Raw genomic sequence first — 24197 nt, forward strand, 5'->3', positions numbered from 1 at the left:
AAGAGAGTGTTACAAATTCAACCACTTCAGGTGCCTTCACCCCTCTAACCAGCCTTTCCAACGTCCTCTCGATTCTTAATGACAGGTCTCCAAGGAACAACAGGGGCTTTTCCCAACCCTCCCTCTTAGTCAGCTTGAAGAAGTATTTCTGCAAACTGGGGACGAATATCTTCCAGTCCTGACACCACAGCCACAGTCTTGGTGCTCAGCCCCACTACTATAAAACAACCCCTGCCTCAGAATACTAAAACATTTCAAAGAGCGGAGATCTCTGATGAGCCTCGAGGTTCCTGTCTCTGAACCTATTCCCTTTTGTTTAGGTCCTTTGTAGATACCCACCCTTTCCTCCTTTGTTCCTCCACCCCATCCATTTATTAGGCTGAGACTTGTTAAAAGTATCCTGTCAAAATTTCTTTCGCCCAAAAGGGAGAAATAACTCTAGAATTTTACAGTAGTCATCAAGTAACCAACCAGGTGAATTACGTGACAATTTAACATCTTTTATTTGTTCCATCCCTGATGGTACTAGAGCTGAAGCTGGAAACACTGGTCATTTGTCCCTATTGCATCAGCCACCATCCTCCTTATGGTCAAAATCTCCAACTATTTTGGCAAAATTCAAAGCAAGATTTTTCAGATCAAGATTCAAACAGATCCTTTAAAACCTCTTCCCAGAATTAACCAATATTCTATAAGTAAAGAAGCCCTTCAAGACATAAAGCTCAAAGTATATTACAAGGCTCAAGGCCTTATTATCCCTTGTACTAGTCCCTGTAATAATCGTATTTTACCAGTGAGAAAACCTAAGAGCCAAGGCTGGAGGTTGGTCCAGGACTTCCAAGCAATAAACAACATTGTTATCCTTCAACAGCCTATCATTTCTAACCCTCATACTTTACTAACATCCAGTCACCCAGAAGCAAATTCTACTGTAATTGATTTATTACATGCATTTTTTAGCATTCCAGCTGATGAATCTAGCAAACACCCTTTTGCCTTCACTTCCAGAAGAAAAACAATTCACCTCCACAGTAATGCCTCAGGGTTTTACTGAGAGTCCTTCCTATTTCTCACAAACCCTGAAGGCTGATATAAAATCCCCTAGGGGTTCTACTTTGTTGCAGGATGTGGATGATTTGCTTCTTTGCTCTCCATTTCAAACCTCTTCATAGGAAGACAGTATCCACTTGCTGTAACTTTTAGCCTTAAAGGGACATAAGGTCACCAAAGAAAAATTGCAGTTTGACCAAACTCAGGTTTGAGATTTACGGCCTCTGATATCAGAACAAGGACAACACCTAGATCCAGATAGGCTTCAGGTGCCCTAGGTTTCCCCAAATCCAAAACTAAGCACCAACTGCAAGGTTTTCTTGAGTTAGCTGGTTAATATTGAAAAATGGATTCCAAATTTTCTCTTATGGCCAAAGCTCTGTATGTTTTACTAAAGAAAAACAACCTCAACTCAATCTTACGGGACGAACTGGATGCCATAGACTTTCAGGCCTTGAAGGACAGTTTGATGTATCCAACTTCCGTTGGACATCCCAATTATCAGACTCCCTTTTACCTTTTTGTTTATGAAAAGGAAAGGAATGCTCCTGTTGTGCTCACTGAAACACAGGGGGATCACCATCAACCCATAGGGTAGTATAGCCAGCAACTGGACCCTGTGACATGGGGATATTCCCCTTGCATTAGAGCCATTACTGACACTGCCCTTTTGGTTAAGGCCATCAGGAAAATCACTGTGGGATCCCCTTTAACCATTTTTGTACCTCAGGCAAGTAGAAGCCCTCCTGAACTCTCATCATCATACTCAACATTTCTCAGTCAGCCACCTCGCCTCCTACGAAGTCCTTCTGTTAAATGTTACTCACATAACTCTTTGACAGTGTAATAACCTTAACCCTGTTATTCTTCTCCCCCATCATTAACAAAGTCCCTCACGACTGCTTAACACTGATGGATCACCTTCTGACTCCTTGGGATGATCTGCAGGAAATTCCTTTGAGTAACACTGACTTCTCATGGTTCACTGATGGTTCTTATTTAAAAGGTGACAATGGCAAATACCGTGCTAAGTATGCTACTGTAACTCCTTTTGATGTTGTTGAGGACCTATGATTACTTTGGTCCAACAGGCTGAAATATATGCTCTTACTTGGGCTTGCACTTTAGCCAAGGGCAAAACTGCTAATATTTATACTGAAAATATATATGCTTTTGGAGTAGCTCATAATTTTGGAATGTTGCGGAAGCAATGTGGGTTTCTTATTCCCAGCAGAAATAAAATTTTAAATGGCCCTTATGTTCAGGAATTACTGGATACAATACGTTTACCTTCAACTTTAGCTACTGCTAAGATTCTGGGGCATTCTAAATTTGACTCTCTGGAAGTTACAGGAATTCACCTTGCTACCATTTCTGCAAGGAATGATGCCTTTAAAGGAACCAACAGGCACCATGTCTCTGTCATGGTCCAAAGGGATATTTCCCCGAATGATAACTTAGAAAAACTGCTTAGAGAACCCAATAATTGGCCTTAGAAAAGGAAAAATAAGACTGAAAATTCAACAATTGCTGGTTTGATAAAAAGAAAAACTCTGGTTTAGGCCAAACAACAACTTAGTCCTACCAGAGACTCTTACCACTCCTCACCACTGTACATGCATTAAACCACTGGTCTACTGAAAAAATGATTGCAGTCATGAATCAATATTGGTTGGGAAAACATTAACAAAAAGTCCCTACCTCACTTGTCCCACTTGTTTGAATTACAACCCAGGGAAGCCTGTTCGTACAGTTCCTGGACATTTTAAACTGCCTAATGGACAATTTAGGGCCTGGCACATAGATGTCATACAAATTCCTCCCCTAATGGATATAAATATATTTTAGTCATGGTCTGTATATTTCCACATTGGACTGAAGCCTTCCCTTACAGACAGGTTATTGCCTCTTCTGTGGCTAAAGTCCTTTTGAAAAAATATTATCACTACCTGGGTAACTCCTCTCAAACTCCCTAGTGACTGAGGAACCCATTTTACTGGCTAGGGACAAGTCTGTGCTGTTTGGCTGATTTTACAACACTTTCACTTCATTTACCACACTCAATCTTCTGGTTTAGTAGAACACACTAATGGCATTATTAAGACTCATTTGGGAAAATTCGTAGAGGTCCTCTAAATACTTTGGCCAAAAGCATTGCTTCTAAATCTTAGATCCACCCCTTTTGGAACTATAAACTCTCAACCCTTTGTAACAGTCACAGGATGCCCAATGCACTTGACTCTTGCCTCTTTTGACCCACAATTGACAAAAGAAGAGATAATCCAATATAGCAAAGGCCTAACTGCTTCTATTAAAAATAACCATGTTTTGGGACTTCCCTGGCACTACAGTGGTTAAGACTCTGTGCTTCCACTGCAGGGGGTAGAGATTTGATCCCTGGTTAGGGAACTAAGATCCTGTATGGTGTGTAGTATGGCCAAAAAAAACCCAAGTTTTGGCAGAGCAATCTTTTCACAGTGCACTCTTGGGAGACTTGAGCATCACACCTTGCAACCTGGAGATTTCCTTTATTGGAAAAGACATCTCCAGAGAGACTCCTTTCAACCTTATTGGAACGGCCCTTATCAGGTATTGCTAACCAACCCTGGTACTACCAAACTCCAGGGGACAGACTCTTGGATTCATGTAACACACCTAAAGTAAGCACCAAACTAGACTGGAACTGCACATCATCTGGTGACCTGAAAATAAAGATTTCCTGGAATCAAAGCAGACAATAATTGATGACATGGCTTTCTCAAAATATCCAGACCAGGGCCGCTGGAAGGTTATCGACAAAACTCTGATGATGACATAACACTTCAGATGATCTCCAATGTCTATAATCTTGACAACGTGTGGACTTTAGATAAAAGTGTCTGAGAGTTTTCCCTCTTAACCCTCCTCGTTACTTGAATGTGACCTCATTAGGCTTCCAATCTGACCACTTACTTACCCATCCATATGAGACACTATACCCAGGAAAGGTCCTTCCTGGTATTGAGGGACAAAAAGCCTCTAACACTGGAAAACCTGACTCTTACTCATGATGCTTTTAGGGAAAGATCTTGATCAAAAGGGGGAAATGTAAAGAAATTAATAAACAGAAACCTAATTCAAATAGAGTTAGGAGACCAGCAGGGGAAGCTCTCATGCCCTACAACAACAGCAGAGATCAACAGGAAGAAGAAAGACTCCTCTTCTTTCCTGGCAAGAACTCAGACAATGAAAAGGACTCTTTGTTTATTATAGCTATACAACTTCCTTCTCCCCTCTATAAAAGTGCTCTCTTTCCCTTGCTGAGTGGGAATTTCCATGTGGTTCACCATGACAGCAGACCCAGAACTGCAATTCTCTGCTGATCCTAAATAAATCCATTTTTGCTGGAGAAATAACTGGTAGTCTGTTTGTTCTAGGTCAACACCTAGAGAAAAAATGGCCTCCTGCCCGGCCACCCTAAAAAGAAGGCTAGGCAACCACAAGACACAAACAGGTTTTGACAATTAGAGATCCACATGTAAAATTAATTTGGACCCTCACACCACATACAAAAATTAAATCAAAATGGATCAAAGACTTAAATGTAAGAGGTACTACTGTAAAACTTTCAGAAAGGTACACAGGTGAAAATCTTCTTCACCTTGAGTTAGACAATGGTTTAGCAAACGCACAAGGAACAAAAGAAAAAATAGATAAATTGAACATCAAAATTTAAAACTTTTGTGCATCAAAGAACATTATGAATAAAATAAAATACAACCCAGAATGAGAAAATATTCAAAAATATATAACTGATAAGGGCCTAGTATCCAGGATATATAAAAAACTCTTACAACTCAACAATAAAAAGAGAAATGACTCAAAAAAAAAATGAGCAAAGGACTCAAACATACATTTCTCCATTATACATACAAATGGTCAACAAACACATGAAAAGATGCTCAACACCATAAGTCATTAGAGAAATTCAAACCCAAACCACCATGAGATACCACTTCATACCCACTAGGATGGCTATACTTTAAAAAATTATTCTGAAAAATGAAAAGTAACAAGTGTTGACAAGGATGTGGAGAAACTGGAATCTTCATACGTTGCTGCTGGTGGGAATGAGAAAAGTATGATCGCTGTGGAAAAGTTTGACAGTTCCACAAAATGTTAAACATAGAGTTACCATGTGGCCCCGAAATTCTATCTTAGAAATTTGAAAGCCTAAGTCTACACAAAAACTTGTACACCAATGTTAATAGCATCACTATTCATAATAGACAAAAGGCAGAAACAATCCAAATGTCCCTTAATTGATGAATGGATAAACGAAAATGGTACATACATGGATAAACAGAAATGGTACATACACACAACAGAATATTATTCAGCCAAAAAAAGGAAGGAAGTACTCTTACATGATACAGCTTGGATAAACCTTGAAAACTTTAGGCTAAATAAGAGAAGCCAGTTTCAAAAGGCCATATACTGTGTAATTGCATTTAGATGAAATGCTCAGTATAGGTAAATCAATAGAGACTGAAAGTAGATTAGAGGTTGCCAGAGGCTGGGGTGTTGAGGGGGAATGGGAAGTGCCTGCTTAATGGGTACAGGGTTTCTTTTACGAGTGATGAAAATGCTCTAGAATTAGATAGTGGTACTGGTTGCATGATGTACTTAATGCCACTGAATTGTACATAGTTAAAATAGTGAATTTTTATGGGAACTTGATCTCAATGTTAAATAGAAGTTAGACAGAATTCTCCATCTGTGCTTACAGGTAGTGAAAACCCACAAGAATTTGCTTATTTTGAGGGTTTTTATTTTTTTTTATTAGAGAATAATAACTTTTCAATGATAAAATGCCTAGTAGGAAGGAACTCTTTTAGATTAGCAGTTGAGAATGTTGCTGATCTGCATTCATATTCTTTTTGGCCCCTAATCTTTATTTAGCAACACACACAATTTATTCACTGTACCTATATTGTGAAAGCATGAAGGATGGAAAGAGATAAGTAAAATCTAATTTTTCCCACTAGAGGAAGATATTTCCTAGGTGAATTGATATATAGACATAAGTGCAAATAGAACTTACATATTTGTGTCTAAATCATCATAAAGACTCAGACCTCAGCTGGTTAAAACTTTATTTTGCTCTGAAATAGAATTTAAATTTATATTTTTAACCAATCTGACTTGGGAAAACTTTATCCTTTGTATATAATACCCCATGTAAATATATAAAGATTATAATTTATGGTCTATACGTATCTGAAAGTAAAATATTGAGTTGCATTAATACTGAATTTTTAGATCTTGAGCTAACTAGATTTCTATATCTATATCAAGAACAATGTAGTCTGATTAATATGAAACATTCATAAAATGTCAACTAAATGCATAATACAACTGATATTACCAAGGACTCCTTAAAAGAGCAACTTGCTTATGAAACACTTCTTATATGAAAAGGTCTTTTTAAAAGTGGATTATTATCATAGCAGCAGGTGAAAGCTTTCTTTCATTTTTAACTACTATATTATTATTCAATAATTTTTCTGTCATTAACTATACATTGCCTAAAGAAAAACTGAAGGTCATGGGTAGCAAATATTATAACAAAATTAAGTTTGAAATAATTGTGCTTGCTCTCTCTGACTTTTTTCAGAACCACCCCTAGTCTCTTAATGGTTCCATTTTCTTCCAGATAAACAGCAACCCAGGGGCAGCCTCCTATCAGGTTCACATATATCTCAAGTCAACAAAGACGCTATAGCCAATCACTTGAATGACTTTCTCACTTCCCTCACACATACCATCTCTACAAAGCCCAACTAGCCCTTTCTCTTTTCCACTTTCCCCTTTCTTTGGAATCCTAGCTCATTCCCCCAGGGATTTCCTTTCCTCCACATCATTCTCTCCGGCAGCTTTTACCTCATCTTCACTGATAAGATTCTTCCCCCTAGTAAACAAACACATTCAAGCTGCTCCAATCATAAAAACACAAGCAAGACATCCAGTTATTCCTCTTTCTCCTTTTCTCTCAGCCAAGCTTCCTGAAAGAAGAGCCTGTATCCAAAGTTTCTGTTTCCTCATCTTTCCACTCATTTCATTGGTTCTAAATTTTCATTTGCAAAACACTGGAAAAAAATCTAAAACATTAAATTCACTCACAACCTCACCACTTTTAAAGAAAAATTATTTAAGTTAATAAATGAGAGTTTCCCCTCTTCATCTAGGCCTATCTTTGTCAGGGGGCTTCTAGAAAACTTGGCCAAGGTTTCTTGGCCTCTGGCCAAATGGCGACTCTTCCTTCCTCTGGGATAAAAATGAACCATCTCCTGGATATCAGTGTAACACAAAACATGCCCTTTTGTTCCCCAGGAGTAATTTTATAGCTTTTAACCAGGGGAGGAAACAACCCCAAGCAATCATTTTTAATCATTTTATCTTTCTCTGTGGCATCAGAACTTTTGAATATTTTCATCTTTGAACATTTCTATTTGAGAAGAGAGGAGATCTACTTCTCATTGTCCTGTGAAAGGTTAAATTGGGCTTGAATATCATTATTGTTGATGTTCTTTGGTGTATTAAAAAGGGAGCAATGACCAGATTACATCATGCAGCTTAACCACAGACACACCTCTCATTTGGCTGTTTTCACTCTTTAGGCTTTTTGAATAATTCAAGGAAGGAAGCTACATCAGGAGAGAACTGAGAAACTGGTGAGGACAATATCTAATAACCACTTTATATTAAGTGGAAAATAAAAGGGTCTTTGCTGAAGAGACTGAATCTGTCCCTTGGTGTTCTGGACCTTTCACTCACTGTCTTACGAAAAGAACCTACTAATTAACCTGGGACCTGGTCAGGAGAAGGGTTTTAGCCAAAAATCCCCCTAAATGTCACACCACCTGACTTCTAAGAGTTTTTAAAATTTTTCCTTACATCTGTACATACTTAGCCATGGATGCTCACAAAAGCAAAAAAAAAAAAAAAAAAAAAAAGTATTTCAAATGAAGTAAATACTATAGTTTTTACCATTACAGTCCTGGACCTCAAAGCAGACCATATAGAGGCTGGGCCTGGGAGGGTCACACAGTGGTAATGTTACACATTGATTCAGGCACTGGAATATCATAGGACAATACTGTAACTCTTCTTTCAAGACACGTGGCTGAGTGAAAAGGAGAAAAATAGAAGAACAACTGGATGGGGGAGCATGATCAATGGAGAGTGTCTTTGGGGTTGGAGGGGCTTGACTGTGTTTACTGAGGGAAGAATCTAACAGGAGACTGGGCAAGTGTTGGCCCAGGTCTGTGCAGGGAGGCCAGTCAGGAGCTAAAACACTGAGTGGAGTCAGAAAACAATGGTCTAGGCTGTGAGTCACATGGTCTTACCCAACCACAAGAGAGCAGGAAGTACAGCACTATCATGTGATTGGACAAGGGGAGAACCAGAAATACTTGCCGAACAGCACTAAGAGTACCATACCAGGGAAGAGGGTATTTTAAAGAGATATCTCAGTAGCCAACTCTCAGAAGTTTACCTTAAGTCACCACCCTCAAGGACAATTTAGGAAGGCTGTTTCAGAGTAATGCATCCCAAACCTAGTGATACATGAGAATTATGAGAGGAGTTCTTTAAGAAGAGTTTCTCTTTTCCTCCATCAGAATGCCTAGGAGGAGGGCCCAAGAATCTTCTTTGAAAAAAAAAAAACACAAGAAAAAAGTACTATCTATAAGTGACTCTGACTTCCAGCTAGGTGTGGAAATCCCCACTTTAGAGATCATAATGTCTTCCAAATGTATTATTTCATTTGATTATCACATTCTTGTGAAGATGTCAAAGGCTAACAGAATCATCTTCATGGAAACTTTAAGTTAGTTTTCTCAACCAGTTTCTGTATTAGTCAGCTCAGGCTGCTATAACAAAATGCCGTGGATTGGGTGGCTTAAACAATAGACATTTATTTCTCACAGTTTTAGAAGCTGGGAAGTTCAAGATCAAGGTACCAACAAATTCAGTTCCTGGTGAGAGCTCTCCTTCTGGCTTGCAAATAGCTGCCTTCTCACTGTGTCCTCAGTGGTGGGGGGGTGGGGGGAGAGAGAGAGCTCCAGTTTCTCGTCTTCTTCTTATAAGGACACTAATCTCATCATAGCACCCCCCCCCCAGTCATGACTTCATCTAAATCTAAATACTTCCCAAAGGTCCCACTTCCAAATACCATCACATTGGGGATTAGAGGCTTCGACATATGAATTCTAGGGGGACACAAACATTTGGTCCATAACATTTCATCACCAGAACTCATGTCACTCTTATGGGCAAAATATATTCATTCCATCCTAACAACCCCACAAGTCTTAACTCGTTCCAGCATCAATTCTAAAGTCCAAAATCCAGAGTCTCATCAAAATATCATCTAAATCAGATAAGAGACTTGAGGTATGATTCATCCTGAGGCAAAATTCCTCTCCAGCTATGAACCTGTGAAACCAGATAAGTTATGTGCTTTCAAAACACAATGGTGGGCTAGGCATAGGGTAGACATGCCCATTACAAAAGGCAAACTGGAAGGAAAAAAGGGGTGATGGGTCCCAAGCAAGTCCAAAACCTAGCAAGGCAAATATGATTAGATCTTAAAGCTCAGGAATAATCCCCTTTGGTTCAATGCTCTGCCTTAAGGCCACTGGGACAGCAATCTCACCTGTAGCTCTGCCTGATGGGTCGCAATCCTTAGGCTCTGGGCAGCCCCACCTGCAAGGCTCCAGGCAGCCACTGTCTGACCTGTTGAAACTGAGGTGATGGCCCCAACCTTAGAAAATATGCAGGCAGCTCTTATGATCTCTGAATTGCCTTCTGGATCATTCTTTCCTTGTCTTGAAGAACAGCATATGTTCTAAAAGAGAAGGAAATAATTCCATCTGCAGCAACATGAATGGACCTAGAGATTATCATACTAAGTAAAGAAAGGCAGAAAGAGAGACACAAATACCATATGCTTATCACTTATATGTGGAGTCTAAAATATGACACAAATGAACTTATCCACGAAACAGACTCACAGACATGGAGAACAGACTTGTGATTGCCAAGGGGGTTGGGGGGTGAAGGAGTGATGGATAGGGAGTTTGGGATTAGCAGATGCAAACAATTATATATAGAGTGGATAAACAACAAGGTCCCTGTATAGCACAGGGAACCATATTCAGTATCCTGTGATAAACCATCATGGAAAAGAATATGAAAAAGAATGTATATATCTGTATAACTGAATCACTTTGCTGTACAGTAGAAATCAACACATTGTAAATCAACTATACTTCCATAAAATAAAATTAAAAAAAAAAAGAATAGCACATGTTCACAGCTGGATAGCTGTATGATCCAGTCCTGTAGGATCTAAGAAATCTGACAGCCTTCTTTCACTTCATCCCAACTCTGTTCCCTTCAGTTCAAAGTGGCAGTGTTTCTCCTGGGGTAGTTGATTTAGTCTGTGGTTCACACCCATATTAATCTCCTTATCAAATGGTTGTTCAGCCACACTCTTAACGTTCTCCTCAGAACAAGCTGTTCCATTTTTTGCAATATGGATAGGCTGAGAATTTTCCAAATCTTTAAGTTCTGGTTCCATTTTGCTTAGCAATTCCTTCTTCAATTCATCTCTGTCCTCTCACATTTTACTCTAAGCAGTCAGGAGGAACCAAGCCCCTCCTTCAACACTTTGCTTAGAAATCTGCTCAACTAAATATCCAATTTCATCACTTACAAGTCTTACCTTCCACAAAACACTATAAGACAGTTCAGTCAAGTTCCCTGCCACTTTGTAACACGAATCACCTATTTTCCATTGTCCAACAGTCTTTTCCTCATATTGATCTGAGACCTCACTAGAACAGCCTTTACTATCAATTTTTCCACCAACATTTTTTGCTGGCATAATTTATGTATTCTTACTAAGGAGATGGAGGCTTTCTCTACGGCTCTCCTCTTTTCTTTCTGAGTCCTCACTAGAATCACCTTTAATAGTCCCATCATGGCAATCTCAGTTTTATCCAGCATGTACCTCAACATTTTTCCAGCGTCTACCCCTTGCCCAATTCCAAAGCCACTTTTACAGTTTTAGGTATTTGTTACAAGAGCATTCCATTTTTTGGTATCAAAATCTGTGTTAGTCAGCGTAAGCTGGCAAAACAAAATACCATAGACTGGGTTTCTTAAACAACAGTTCTGGAGGCTGGGAAGTCCAGGATCAAGGTGCTGGAATGGCAGATTTGGTACCTGGTGAGAGTCCTCTTCCTTGCTTGCAGAGGGCTATCTTCTCGCTGTGCCCTCACGTGGCAGAGAGAGAGAAAGAGAACTCAGGTCTCTCTTCTTCTTACAAGGACACTAACCCCATAGTGGGGGCCCTACCCTCATGACTTCATCTAATTACCTCTCAAAGGCCCCACCTCCTAAAACCATCACACTGGGTGTTACGGTTTCAACATATGAATTTTGAGGGGATACAAACTTTCAGTCCCTAACAGTTCCCTTAGAGATGAAATGGATACCCAGAAAGATTGACAAAGCTAGTTAGGGGTTAATTCCTGAACAGAACACATTTCTAATTTCCTATTCCAGTCCTCCTTCTCTGAAGCCAATGTGTCCCTGCTGAGGTGGAAGAGAAGAGAGAGAGGGAACATATGACACTTAGTCACTAGAATCACTACCATCTCTCTCAGTAGTCTTTTTTTCTGTTATCTCCAAAATAAATTTAATTTCCCCATTGATTTGTTCCTTGCCACAAACGCATCATTCACAGATATTTGAATTACTACAAACATATGCCTCAGTTTCATGCTAAATGTACAATCGAGGTTTCCATCACATCATCTTTTCCTTGGTAATTTTCTGCCCTGTACTGCTTAAATAATAGCCAAGAGCTACTATTAATTGAGCACCTACTACGAGCCAAACTTGGCTACAATGAACATATCACATCTTCCTCACCAAAACTTAGTAAAATCAGTGTTATTAATTTCCTTCTTGAAATGAGGCAACTGAGGCTTAGAGAGGTTAAGCAGTTTACCCAAGGTCATAGAGCCATCAAGTGTCAGAACCATGACTTACTTAAACACAGGTTTATCCAACTACAAAGTCCAAACCTTCAACCACAGCATCCTATGCCCTAACGGTGCCCAGTTTCTCGCTGCTACCTTTCCTTCAGGGTCCCATACCACCCCCCCAAGTAGCTGAGACTCTAGCTGCCCAACACCACTGATAATAGTTGATCCTTCTGTGAGAGACCTAAAACTCAGAGCTGTTTCTCTTAACAGGTACACAAAGGAGGCTTAATCTACTTTGCCAAGCAGGCCTTCTTGAGAAATGAGTCGGCACAAGTAGATAGTCTTGACCATGAAAGCTTTGTTGATCCAGGTGTCAGATCTTGCTTAATACATTAGGATAGAAATCTTTCTATATACTATTAATATAGAGAATATATAGTTTTCTGTTTTCTTAAGTACCACATAAGGAATGAATATAATATTCCCCGATGATTTAGGGCAGTACTTTCCAAACATTTTTTTACATTAAAATCCATTACTCAAAAAAATTTTTTTCCTAGTACCTCAATGTATCAGTCGGCTTCACAGAAGGAGAGAGGGAACACAGAGTAATAGAGAAAAATGTAAAAAATGAACTATTTACAATGGTGCAGCAGGGTTTAGGGAAACCAAAAAGGCTGCTAAAACCCCTGGGGTGTGTCACGGGAGGAAGGCTGCTGCTGGCCAGCTGCCTTTCAGGAGTGTGGCCCCTGGAGTGAGGCACTTCTGCTCAGCTGTTGTCCGCAAACGTGGGGCTGTCACTGATTTGCTCCGCTTCAGAAGGCTGGAGTCAGGTTGCTGTCGACTTGCTCATTTTCAGAAGCAGGGCCACTGCAGTGATATTGTCACTGATTCACTGTCAGCGCTTGTGAATTGATTGGAAGTTATCTTGATTAACAGTGGTTGCTTGTTCGCAACTTAGGACTTTGACTAAAGAATAGTCTTAAACCTTTCTTGAATGTGAGAAATAAGTACTTTCAATTCTTAGTCTCTCTTTCGGTCTTCTACCAGCCAAACCTGTAGAAGAGACCATACAGGTTTGTCCGGATGTTAATGTGTCAAGGTACTATTTTCAGCTGTTGTTGCCATTTAAGTAGCTTAAGCACCAATTACTGTGGAGGAAAAATAGCTCTAATTGCCAAATTCTTATAATTCATTTTATACATTTACATATTTATACACAATTTAAAATATTAAATTCCAAAAAAAGCTGACTATAGAATATTTAGGGCATACCTCAGTATGGGATTCAGGACAAAATACAAAGTACAAGAAGGAAGTAAGTGATTTTCTTGCCCATATGGTATTTTTAAATGAGACTTTAATTTCCAAGGCACAATTTAAAATGGGTAGAATGTCATCTCATGAGATATTGGTATGAGTATATTTGACTTGTTAAAGAGATTTTTTTAACTGAATGAGGATGCAGGTGAAAAGATCAGATAAAAAACAAGAAAGTGGCTGTTATATACACCATCAGGTTAGAGATGGCCAAGTGATTCACTCAAGAAGAGAACTTAAGCAGGAAGTTTGAAAACAACACCCAGCAGTCTTCACACTAATGTACAGACAAGAGCTATAAACAACAAAACTTAGATAAAAACAGGGCATGGTAGATATGACACAGGAGTTACTGATACTGGGTATGGCGAGATTCCTGATTGGAATACACACAAATGAGAAGAGAGGTATAGGGAAGTATCCTGGACTTATAACACTGAAATTTGGACACCTAAGGTAAAATGCACTGTGGAAAATATGTGGGAAAAGAAGAGAGGAAAACATCAGGATACAACTATGAAAATACATTACAGAATGCCAGGCCAGAAAAAGAAAATCAGATTTAAGCACACAGCCCATTGCCTGAAACAAGGTGTTAAAAAAAAAAAAAAGTAGTTGAATACATAAACCTTAATTTAAAAAGCCCAGAATTGGGAAACAAAGTTTAGTCATGATAGAGGGCTCCGATTGTCCAAACAACATCTCTCTTATTTTAACAAAACCAGAGCATCTGACAATTCTTTATATGCCAAAAAAACTAATCTTCCAGAAAATAGAGATAGCAAAAATTGAAATTCCTACTCTGGACCACCAAAATGACCAGCAAGAAGGAAGTGATTGATAAAGTGGTAGGGTCAGGAATCTTGAGAGAATGTGATCATCTCATCTTAAGATTGGTGATACCTAGTGAAGGGAACTCAAGACTGTGATTCCAGTTCTGCAATTAAAAATGGCTCTGATAAGGGGGGGAAAAAAGGAGCAAGCCTGCAAAAAATGTCTCTTCTGACAAGTTTGACTCTTAAAAGACTGGAAATAAATAGAGTGTGCATAGCAAATGAATATAAGAAATGGTAAAATCTTTAAACCCCCCTTCCCAATTAGCTGATGATTTCTTAAAAGGAAAAAAAAAGCTAAAGTCAATAAAAATGGGTTTTATAAACTACGTGTAGAGCCAAATGTAAGGAAAGGGTTGAAGAATGACAAAAAGAATGTAAGACTTAGCTTCTTTAAAAATTTTCTTTTACCATCTTTTTTTTAATCAAGAATAATCTTCAGTCTAGAAAGTTAAGTGGGGGATGAGGGGGAAAAGCAAGAAGGAAATGAAGCCCATCACATGTACAAATATTTTCAAAGAACAACTAAGTCTCCAGACCTGGACAAAAGCCATCCTGAGAGACTTGGCAGATGGTAAATGGAGCAAGGCAAAAAGACTAGACTGCAAATGAAATTCCTATTTTAAAAAAAGAAAAGGGTAGATTATACAGCTACAGGTTGGTAAATAATGTTGAATCCAAGTAAGATTAGGCTGAATTAGTTAAAAGGCAATTTGTAATATTAGAAATGGTGATCTTTAGAAGTAAACATGGATTCACTAGGAAAAGACATTGCAAACTAAATCCAGTTCCTTTTTCAGATGGGATAATGAGAATGGGAGGGCAAAGAAATGGACTGAATGGTTCACCTAGATTTCAGAAAAACATAAATAGCTAATGGTAGTCAAGCGGTGGAGAAGGATTAGAGAGACCTCTTAGGTATCTGTTATGCGTTCAGTGGATTGATATTCACCTTAAGGCAGGATTAGAGTGACTTGATATAGGGTTTTGCCCTTGCCCTCTGCTGTTTGTTATTTTTATCAAAAAAGGTATAGAATTAATGGTTTTGAATTTATCAATGCCATTGAGTCAAAATAGTCAATTGTGCAATGCAATAGAATTAGTGTGCAAGTATTTTTAAACAGATAGGAATGACAGCTTCAATCTAAGACACAGTTTAATAAATACCAGACCTTGTTCCTGTCTCAAGGAGCAGAAGCATACACTCTGTGTGAGAAATAAAGGTGCTGCTCAGTTTTCAATTATAGTTTATCATGAAAGAAATGGTAAATGGCAGCTTGCATGGAGAGCTATTACAAATATCATTGCCAAACTTCAGAGACATGCTGCAAAGAAGGCATTACTCCAATCTGAGGTGAGGAAATTGATGCTAAGAAGTCAAATAACTTGCCACAGTTCTCACAAGGAAAGTGAAGAAGCTGAGAATCAAATTAAATTTGTTTGGTCCCCAAATTCATGCTCTTTCCAAGACCATTCACTGCTTCAACATCTAAGTTCATATGGGAGCTGGAATTATCTCATTTATTTCTAACTCCCATAAGTGCTATGATGCATTTTCTTTAACATTATCATAATTCTTGATGTTACTTCAAAATGACCCTTCCTTTTATAAAGTGAAGAAAAGTTATCTTTTGATAAGTTGTGTCACTCAATTAGGTTAAAAAAAATTAACCTCCAACATCCATATCTTTCCAATGTGGTCTAGAACAGAGGTTGGCAAACTACAGTCTACAAGTCAAATCTAGCCCGCCTCCTGTTATTACTTGGCCCACGAGCTAAGTATGGTACTTACATTTTTAAATGGGTTAAAAAAAAATCAAAAGAATACTTCATGACACATAAAAACTATATGAAATTCAAATTTCAGTGTCCATAAATAAAATTTTATTGGAACACAGCCATACTCATTCATTTACATATTGTCTATGGCTGCTTTCATGCTACAAAGGCAGAGTTGAATAGTTGTGACAGAGACCATATGTGGTGCTCTCACTGCTCTACACTGCTGTTCAACACACTACAAATCTCAGTGATGCAGTTATAATTTGACAGCATTTCAAGTGCCACACATACTGTCATACAGACATTTTATTATTTTTTATTACTAATGAATATTAATTATGTAAAAAAAAGTAAGGTGAACTTTGAGTGTTGCACTTCTAAGGCACAGTTGAATGTGGATTACTTTGTTATACAATTATATGGCAAAGCATCATGTTTATTATGCAATGACACTTCAGCTGTGTTAAAAGAATACAATTTATTTTCACATTACCAGACTAAGCACTTATCACAATATCCCCAACTCACAGAAAAGCAACAGTAAGAACAATTAGAAAACTTTAAAACAGAATATCTCATCACAATAGAATTTATTCAAACACACAAAAAAAATGAGAATGAGGGTGCAAGCCACTTACTTTCCAAGTGGCTCATTTGTTAGCCAAGCAAAGAATGCTCTTTATTGATGGTGAGTTAAAGCTAATTGTGTTTGACTGCAGCAGCTAAAAAGTGTGTCCAGAGGAGAAAAACATGTTGAAGACCACTAGCTTTTTAGCAAGGACAGTTGCTTGAAGACATCAATTGCCAACTAAAAGACAAGGCAAAATGATTTGGCTTTTGAAGAGTCAACAGATGTTACCAATACTGCCAGCTATTGATTACTAGGGAAGTCAATACTGAGTTTGAAGTGCCTCAAGAAGTACCCTCTGTGAATAGTCTCCATGGAACAACTCTAAGAAAGAATATTTTTAAAGAACTTAAGAAAACATCAGTGCTAATTAAAGTAGTAGAATCTGCTAAGATGTGAAGTAACTTAATGGTGGTAAAGACGTGGAGCAGAAAAAGGTTTACTGGGCAAATTTACAAAGCTTGTGAAAATGTAAAATGTTTAAAGCCAATGTTTATGCTTTATATTACTCATCAGCAGGTATTTTGTGGGAACTATTTGAATATCATGTTAATGAACTAGTAAAGTCAATGGTGAATTTCATTCACTCTTGGCAGTCTAAACTATCATTACTTCCATTTTTATTAGAAACAGAAACTGAATATCCTGACTTGCCCAACTACACAGCAGTTTGATAGAAGTAATAAAGTTTTATTGCAATTTTTTGAGCTCAGGACCAAAAGTGAATTTTTTCTGAATGAGTATCACCCTTACCTATTATTAATGAACACTGAATGGATTTGAAAATTAGCTTTTGCTGCAGATTTGATAATGTTTCTTAATAACTTCAACTTAAAAATTACAAGGCAAAAGAGCACTTATATGTGAAATTTATACTGCAACAAAGTCATTTTGATGACAACTAATGCTGTTTAAATCACAAGTTATGTCAAGCTGCTTTAGACACTTCCCATGCTGTCTAGTTAACACGAGCAGCAAGATATCCATTCCCACACAAATCTGCAGTGGATGTGTGTTCCAAACTCAACTGCAGTTCCAACTACATCTTTGGATCTCAATCCAAGTGCACAGGAAATTTCCATATTACAAAATCCACCTAACTGTATAAATAAGGAGCATCCATCTAAACTTTAAAAGGAAGTAATTAATCTGCGATGTAATGATATGTCAAAGGCAAATATCAAGAGCAGAATCTAATGGAATTCTATAAACACCTTCCAAATGGTGAATATGCTCAATTAACATCCACACACTTGTGGACTGATAACAGTATTTGGTAGTATCTATCTGTATGAAGACATTTTCAGAGATGAAATACGTAAAATCACATTACAGATCAGCATAACAGATGAACATTTGCAATCGATTTCAAAGCCCAATTAAGTGAAATATTATCCTCTCAAAATAACTTAATTTTTACCATTAGACCTGTATTACAAAAAATTTGTACTCAAGTGTTCATATATATTTTTAATTTCATCAATAAAAAAGTAGTGGAAATTTGTTTTCTTTCTCATTACACAAGTATATAAAAGCCTTAATTTTGCCTTTTGGCCCATAAATCCTAAACTTTACAAAAAAGTTTGCCAACCCCTAGTCTAGAGCAGTGCAGGAGTGTTCTTCAATTTGAGTAAAATCACAGTATGGTAAACATTGCTGTGAACAACTGTTCTTTCTAAAACCATGTTCATATCCCAGCAGTATTACCTGATAATACTTCTACATGTAGTTCTTTCTTTGGTTACGATCCATGTATTCTTATGAAGTAAATTTCCTAAGAAAATAATATGTGGGTCTGTATTAGAGATGGTCAGAGAAGAAACTAGTTAACCCAAACATCAGCAAAGCTTTATAATTCAATTTATTTCTCTTCTAGCAGAAAGGTTAGCTTTTAACTCTACTAATCCAATTCTATCACAAAAACCTTTAAAACTAAACAAAAGCACATCAAATAGGGTACTTATGACCTGTTTTTACCTGAGTCCAAAACATTTTTCAAATGTATTCATTCACTATATTAGTGATTTCCAATAATATATTCACATTAATAAAAGTCTCAGTAATAACAATGTTTTCTAATTTAAAACAATTAAGTTTGCCTTTATACTCTATTTTGTTTTTCTCACCATGACTGAAGATATCTAGATTGCCTGCGCAGAATCCATTCACTCTCCTTCTGGTAACAATATCCTCATTTCCTTTTGGGGAACACCCCCTTCTACCTTATTTCTCAGTTCAGTGTGTCCTCTGAAGATGGGAGAACAACATTCCCTGGGTCACAGTAGTTGGCTCGAGGGTGGGCATGTGAACCAATGAAGGAATAAATGTCAGTCTTAGGCTTTTGTTGGAACTGTTGAGAGAAACTGTCCTTTGTTTTGGCTGAGATTATGGCAGAAGTCTGAAGCTGCTGGGTGGTCACTTTACCATCACACATGAAGAATCTCCCTGACAATGAAAACAGCAGAGTAGGAAGCAAAACTGAGAGATACAGAGAAAAACAGACTCCTGAACTTTGCACCAGGACCAAGCATGCCTGAAGCTACTCCTATCACTGGACTTTTCAGTTAAATGTAACAATGTGCATGCCTATTGCTGAAGCCATGTTAAGTTTCTGTCACTTGCAAAAGCAAAGGGTGCTAATGCAACTATACAGTCATTCAGATTGAAACCTAATCTTACGTCAGATATTTCTAGACAGGGCCTTTTAACCCATGCTTAACCTGTTACGTTTCATCTCCATATCTTATTCTTTCTGAATGGTGGTGCTTAATGCACACACATGGGCTTAGTGTGTGCTGCTTTGACTTATCTTACCTTTGGCATCTTTCAGTAAACAGAGCACCTTAAAGCACCTAGCACAATGATGAACTGTGAGATACTGTCACAGATATATGCTCTTTATCTGGAATGATATTAAAGTCATTCACTTAAAATTGGATTTAGTAATATTTCATCTCTGTGAACATCATAATATGACTTCATTTTTGAAAAGGAATGAAATGATTCAGTTTGTTTCCCTCGGTTTATTAGTGGCATTAGTTCTAATTAATTGCTCTATTAAGGAGTTCAGAGAAGTATAAAAAATTTTTTTTAACTTTCATTAAAGAAAGCTTAGATACTTCCAGGTATGTACTCTTTACAACAGGGTTCCAACAAAGCAAAACAAAATCAAAAAACACAAACGAATGAATGTTCCTTTAGCTCTGCTTTTCACATTTAGTAAATTAAATAAACTGAATTTTTAAAATTCCTGTCTTCAATTAGTAAGTGGCATTATTTTACCCATATTAGAGGAAAGGGGAAAGAGCAAGTTTAAAAAAACTACCTTTATTTTTTATTTCTTTTTCAGTTACATACTTTTAAACAGGGATGTGTTTCATTATTCAGACATTCAGGCAATGTTGACTTCATTAGTGTTGACAGAAAAGAAGCATAAAAATGCAAAACATTGTTGGCTTAACCTGAACATACCTGCATTACCTATTATTGACCAGTTTGTGTTGCCAAAAGACTTATTCCTTGGCATTAAAATGGAGCACTTAAAAATATTGCTAAAAAGCAAATGTCTACACACTGGTCTTTGCAGCAAATAAGGGTATTTATAGTTTTAAAATATTTTAAGTCCATAATTGGATTAATATACACACCTTCTTATGTATAAGGAGTTCAGATCATATAAACACTGTACAGTCCAAAAACCCTACTGAGAATAAAACTAAACAGGCTTATGATAAGAAATACAGATATCGCATGTATTTACAAATATCATAGACACACAAATTTGGTCAAATACTGTAAAGAAAGAAGTGGTTTCACATTATAATGGCCAAAACATCCATCTACCTTGCTCAAAGCAAACAAAAATAAAAACTCAGTATGTAACTCCTGTAGTTTAAGACATCATGACAGTATACAAATAGATAAAATGGAAACTGTTGACCAAATTATACAACAAGTGTTTTCTAGGCTGAGTGTAGGTCTTTAAAATCAAGAACTTATAAAGATCATTCATAGATTCAGAGCAACAATGATAATGTCCTGATTTGCGGTATTCATATGGGTGCCTAATTCATCAAAAACAATGCACTGAACTTTTGGCTAATAAGAAAAATAAATTACAAAGTACAGTTAAATTCCTGTAAATGCAATAATGTCAAAAATGTAGATTTATTTACTTTAATTACATATTTTAAATGTTACCTTGAGACAATAAAAATAAATAAGCATGCCCGGAGGCACACACTTAAAGACAAAAAGAAGGGGCTGAGTGGAAGGAGTAAGCAACAAGTTCACGAAGGAAAGGTGAATGTGAGATTTGAACAACATAATTATGTTTCTAGCCAGTCTTTTTGTCTTAACTCTCCTTGCAAATTCTGGCTAGTAGAATGTGACAGAAGTATACCTGTGTCTTCATGGCTTAAAACAAAGCATACTTGAAAAGTGGAATGGGTTTCCTTTTTTTACAGAACCATTACTTTGTTCATATGCAGGCACTTCAAAAGACTATGGGGACAAAGCACCTGACCCATCCTCTCCAAAATAGTTTTCAATCATCACAATTACGCTAAAAAGTAGGAAAATTCCAGAGAACCAGCAAAGTTGAATACAAGAGACTAATGTGCGCAGAGGGCAATACAGTGACCCCGTTTTTATTGCTGAGGGTCTTTTTTTAAAATCAAAGGGCAAATAATTAATAAACAGACACCATTGTGTGGCACATCCAAAGTTTTCTGCTTAAGGTGAATGTAATCGTTCAGCAGCAGGTTTCAGTGGGATCTCCTTAGATTTCAGCCTCATATGATGCGGTGAGATTCACATTTATTCCTTCTCCTTAGTGTATTTTTCAAAAAACTCCAACATATCTCATTTCTCAAAGTATTCATTTCTTGCTGTCTAACATACATTATTATCTGGAAGCATAAAGTTACATTATACAAATATTTTGCAGTTTTAAAAAATAAGCGCTTTTGCCACTTCGACAACACTGTATTTCACTTAGTGGTGCAACAAAAGCAGAGCTCATATTTACCACACTACTTGTGATTCATTTTACCACTACCATCTGCCAAACCCATAGAGCTTTTTCCTCAGTACCTCTGGGCAGTAACTGTACCATGATTTCACAGAGAGAATGTTAATATGACTCATGAATAGCAGTACCGACAGTAACAGTGAAATCAATGCAGATGTCACACAGATAATGATCTTCTCAAGGGATAACTTCTTTTAAATATTTGGGCAACTCTGTTTTCTCTGTTGCATTATCCACTGGGGAGAAAATTCCTCTTTGATTATTCTCTCACAGAAGTTATAAAAATCAGATTAGGTATATAATTGGTTGACATTTAAGATACTGTACTGCTTTCTACAACAGGAGGAGAGCTTCTGAAAAATGTTCTACAGAACTGTAATTCATCAATACCACCTCATTGGTCCATTCCATTCAATGATGGGCAAAGCACTCATGTTTTGACAAAACTTTAAAGCTTCCATAAAAGTTAAATTAGAAAAAAATACGAATGTAAGACAACCACAAAATGAAGTATGAAAGTATGACATTTTTGTTTCTAACAGTGAGTTCTTGAAAATATATGTGGTCACTACAGAGATGATTTTAATCACAAGACAGCAGATGAACATGTAAGTAACTCCCCATGATCTGTCTGTGTCCAGAGTCATTTGTGGCGCTGTATGGTTTTCCTTTTCCTTCGTTTGAAAAAGCAGCAGCACCTGCAGATGGAGGGAAATACTCCTTTTATTATAAAAATACTAAAATGTTGCAAAGTAAGGCTGAATCTATCATACTAATTTAAATGCCATAGAAAGCCACGGGCTAGTGCAACATAAACAGTGAACATACCAATGAAGCATATATATTAGTGAAACGATGGCAGAGTTGTTACTATCATTTCATCAGTGTGCCTTTTTTAGAATAGCAAGACATTCTATGCAACATTAAAAGGAGCCACTAAACTGAAAAGGCTCTGCACGAAGACTAACTAAAAAGCCATAAAGTTCTGAACCCCAACTGACCCATCACGTTCTATTTTAGATACTAATTTCTGGCAATGGCATGCTGTTATATAAAGTTCATCTTATGTATTCTTTCCCTTTTTTCCTGGTATTCATATATGATTGTTGAAGCCATTGTTAGAAAAGCAATAATGAGCCTAATTTGGGGATTTTATTTTCATTAAGAATTAGTTTAGATTCCAAAACTAAAAAGATAAATCCCCAAAACACTCTTCAACAAACATTTTCCATCATATTTACGAAGTGGAAGAGAGAAAATACATTAAATAGAGCAAGAATGCTAAGATTGGCACTTTTAATTCTGTAGAGGTTAAAGAAGGTCAAGCTTATCATGTTATTTTAATTAAGGGAAAAATATGCTTAACATTTAAAACAGCATAATCAAGGTGATTCAGTTTTGCAATTGAAAACTCATTCAGTTTTTGTAGTCTATTTAAGAAATATCTGGTTTTTACTCCTAGGTGGAAAAAACGTAGACATGATCCCTGAGAGAACTAGTTTTTCTCACAGTAAATTCTCCTAGTCATGAGAAGATGCAACACATGTAGAGCAATGCTGAGGTTAGTATGAACTGAAAGTTAAATGAAAATCACTGATCAGCAACTAACAAAACAAATACACACACATGTATATATATTCTAAAAGTCTAGCATTCCTTCAAATAAAGGTCTGGCCGTTTTCCCCTTCCATACCTAAAAGAAAGTCAATCTATCAGAATATCAAGATGACAGGTACCACATCTAGAGAGGCTCCTTTTTTTTTTTTCCCACTGAAGTCCTTACAAAGATGTTCCTTTAATTCTTACCAGCCCACCTTCATAAAACAATATTAACTCAGCATTTTCAAGCTAAGCATAAAATAAAAGAGACCATGGAGCTTCAGGTGTCCTATCCAGCAAAAGATCATGGAAGATGAAATAAAGGCTAGATATCATTATTTCTGTGAAATAAATGTAAACAAAAATCCACACTGTCCAGTTAAATTACATACTCTCTCCACTCACATTATCTTTAGTCAAAAATAATTTCAGACCATTTATTGTGATTTATGCCATAATTATGAAATCACTATGGGGCATTCAAAACCAAATTATACAATTGCATTCAAGTAGTACATAATGACTAGACCATGGAATGTGAATAATTCAAAATTGTATATATCAGCTGATAAAGATTCAACTAGAAATATGTGCCGTTATCAATCTTGACGGGTTTTACTCTTATTGAGGTAACTACCAGAAAGAATGGAAATAAATTACCCAATCAAGGGCCTTAAAAAGAGGCACCACTGTAAAAGAAGATTCTAGCCACAATACATTTTTCCTAGACTTAGAGAAGTAAGTCAGAATTTTCTAACTGTTAGGTACCTAATACTTTCTCAAATCTATTATATATATTTTCTAAAATAAAGAAGCAAAACAAAAAACTACTAGGAGATAAAAATCATTATTCTAAAAAGAATCTTTCAATTAAAAACTTAGAAAAGAGTTAGAAAATGTCCATACTGTAGAAA

General features: G+C 37.0%; 1 protein-coding gene across 9 annotated transcripts in view; it reads right to left on the reverse strand.

Annotated features, from left to right (window-relative positions):
- Positions 1 to 19959: 19959 nt before the first annotated feature.
- Positions 19960 to 24197, reverse strand: part of CSNK1G3 (casein kinase 1 gamma 3) — a 128456-nt gene continuing 124218 nt past the window's right edge. For all 9 annotated transcript variants that reach the window (XM_033423719.2, XM_004267420.4, XM_004267418.3 and 6 more), the window contains one exon: positions 19960 to 22382. In XM_033423719.2, the coding sequence (XP_033279610.1) occupies positions 22328 to 22382 (55 nt within the window). In that variant the 3' untranslated portion in view covers positions 19960 to 22327. The remainder of the gene's footprint in view (positions 22383 to 24197) is intronic.

The sequence above is a fragment of the Orcinus orca genome, chromosome 3, assembly GCF_937001465.1.
Source record: "Orcinus orca chromosome 3, mOrcOrc1.1, whole genome shotgun sequence".
NCBI classification, from domain to species: domain Eukaryota; kingdom Metazoa; phylum Chordata; class Mammalia; order Artiodactyla; family Delphinidae; genus Orcinus; species Orcinus orca.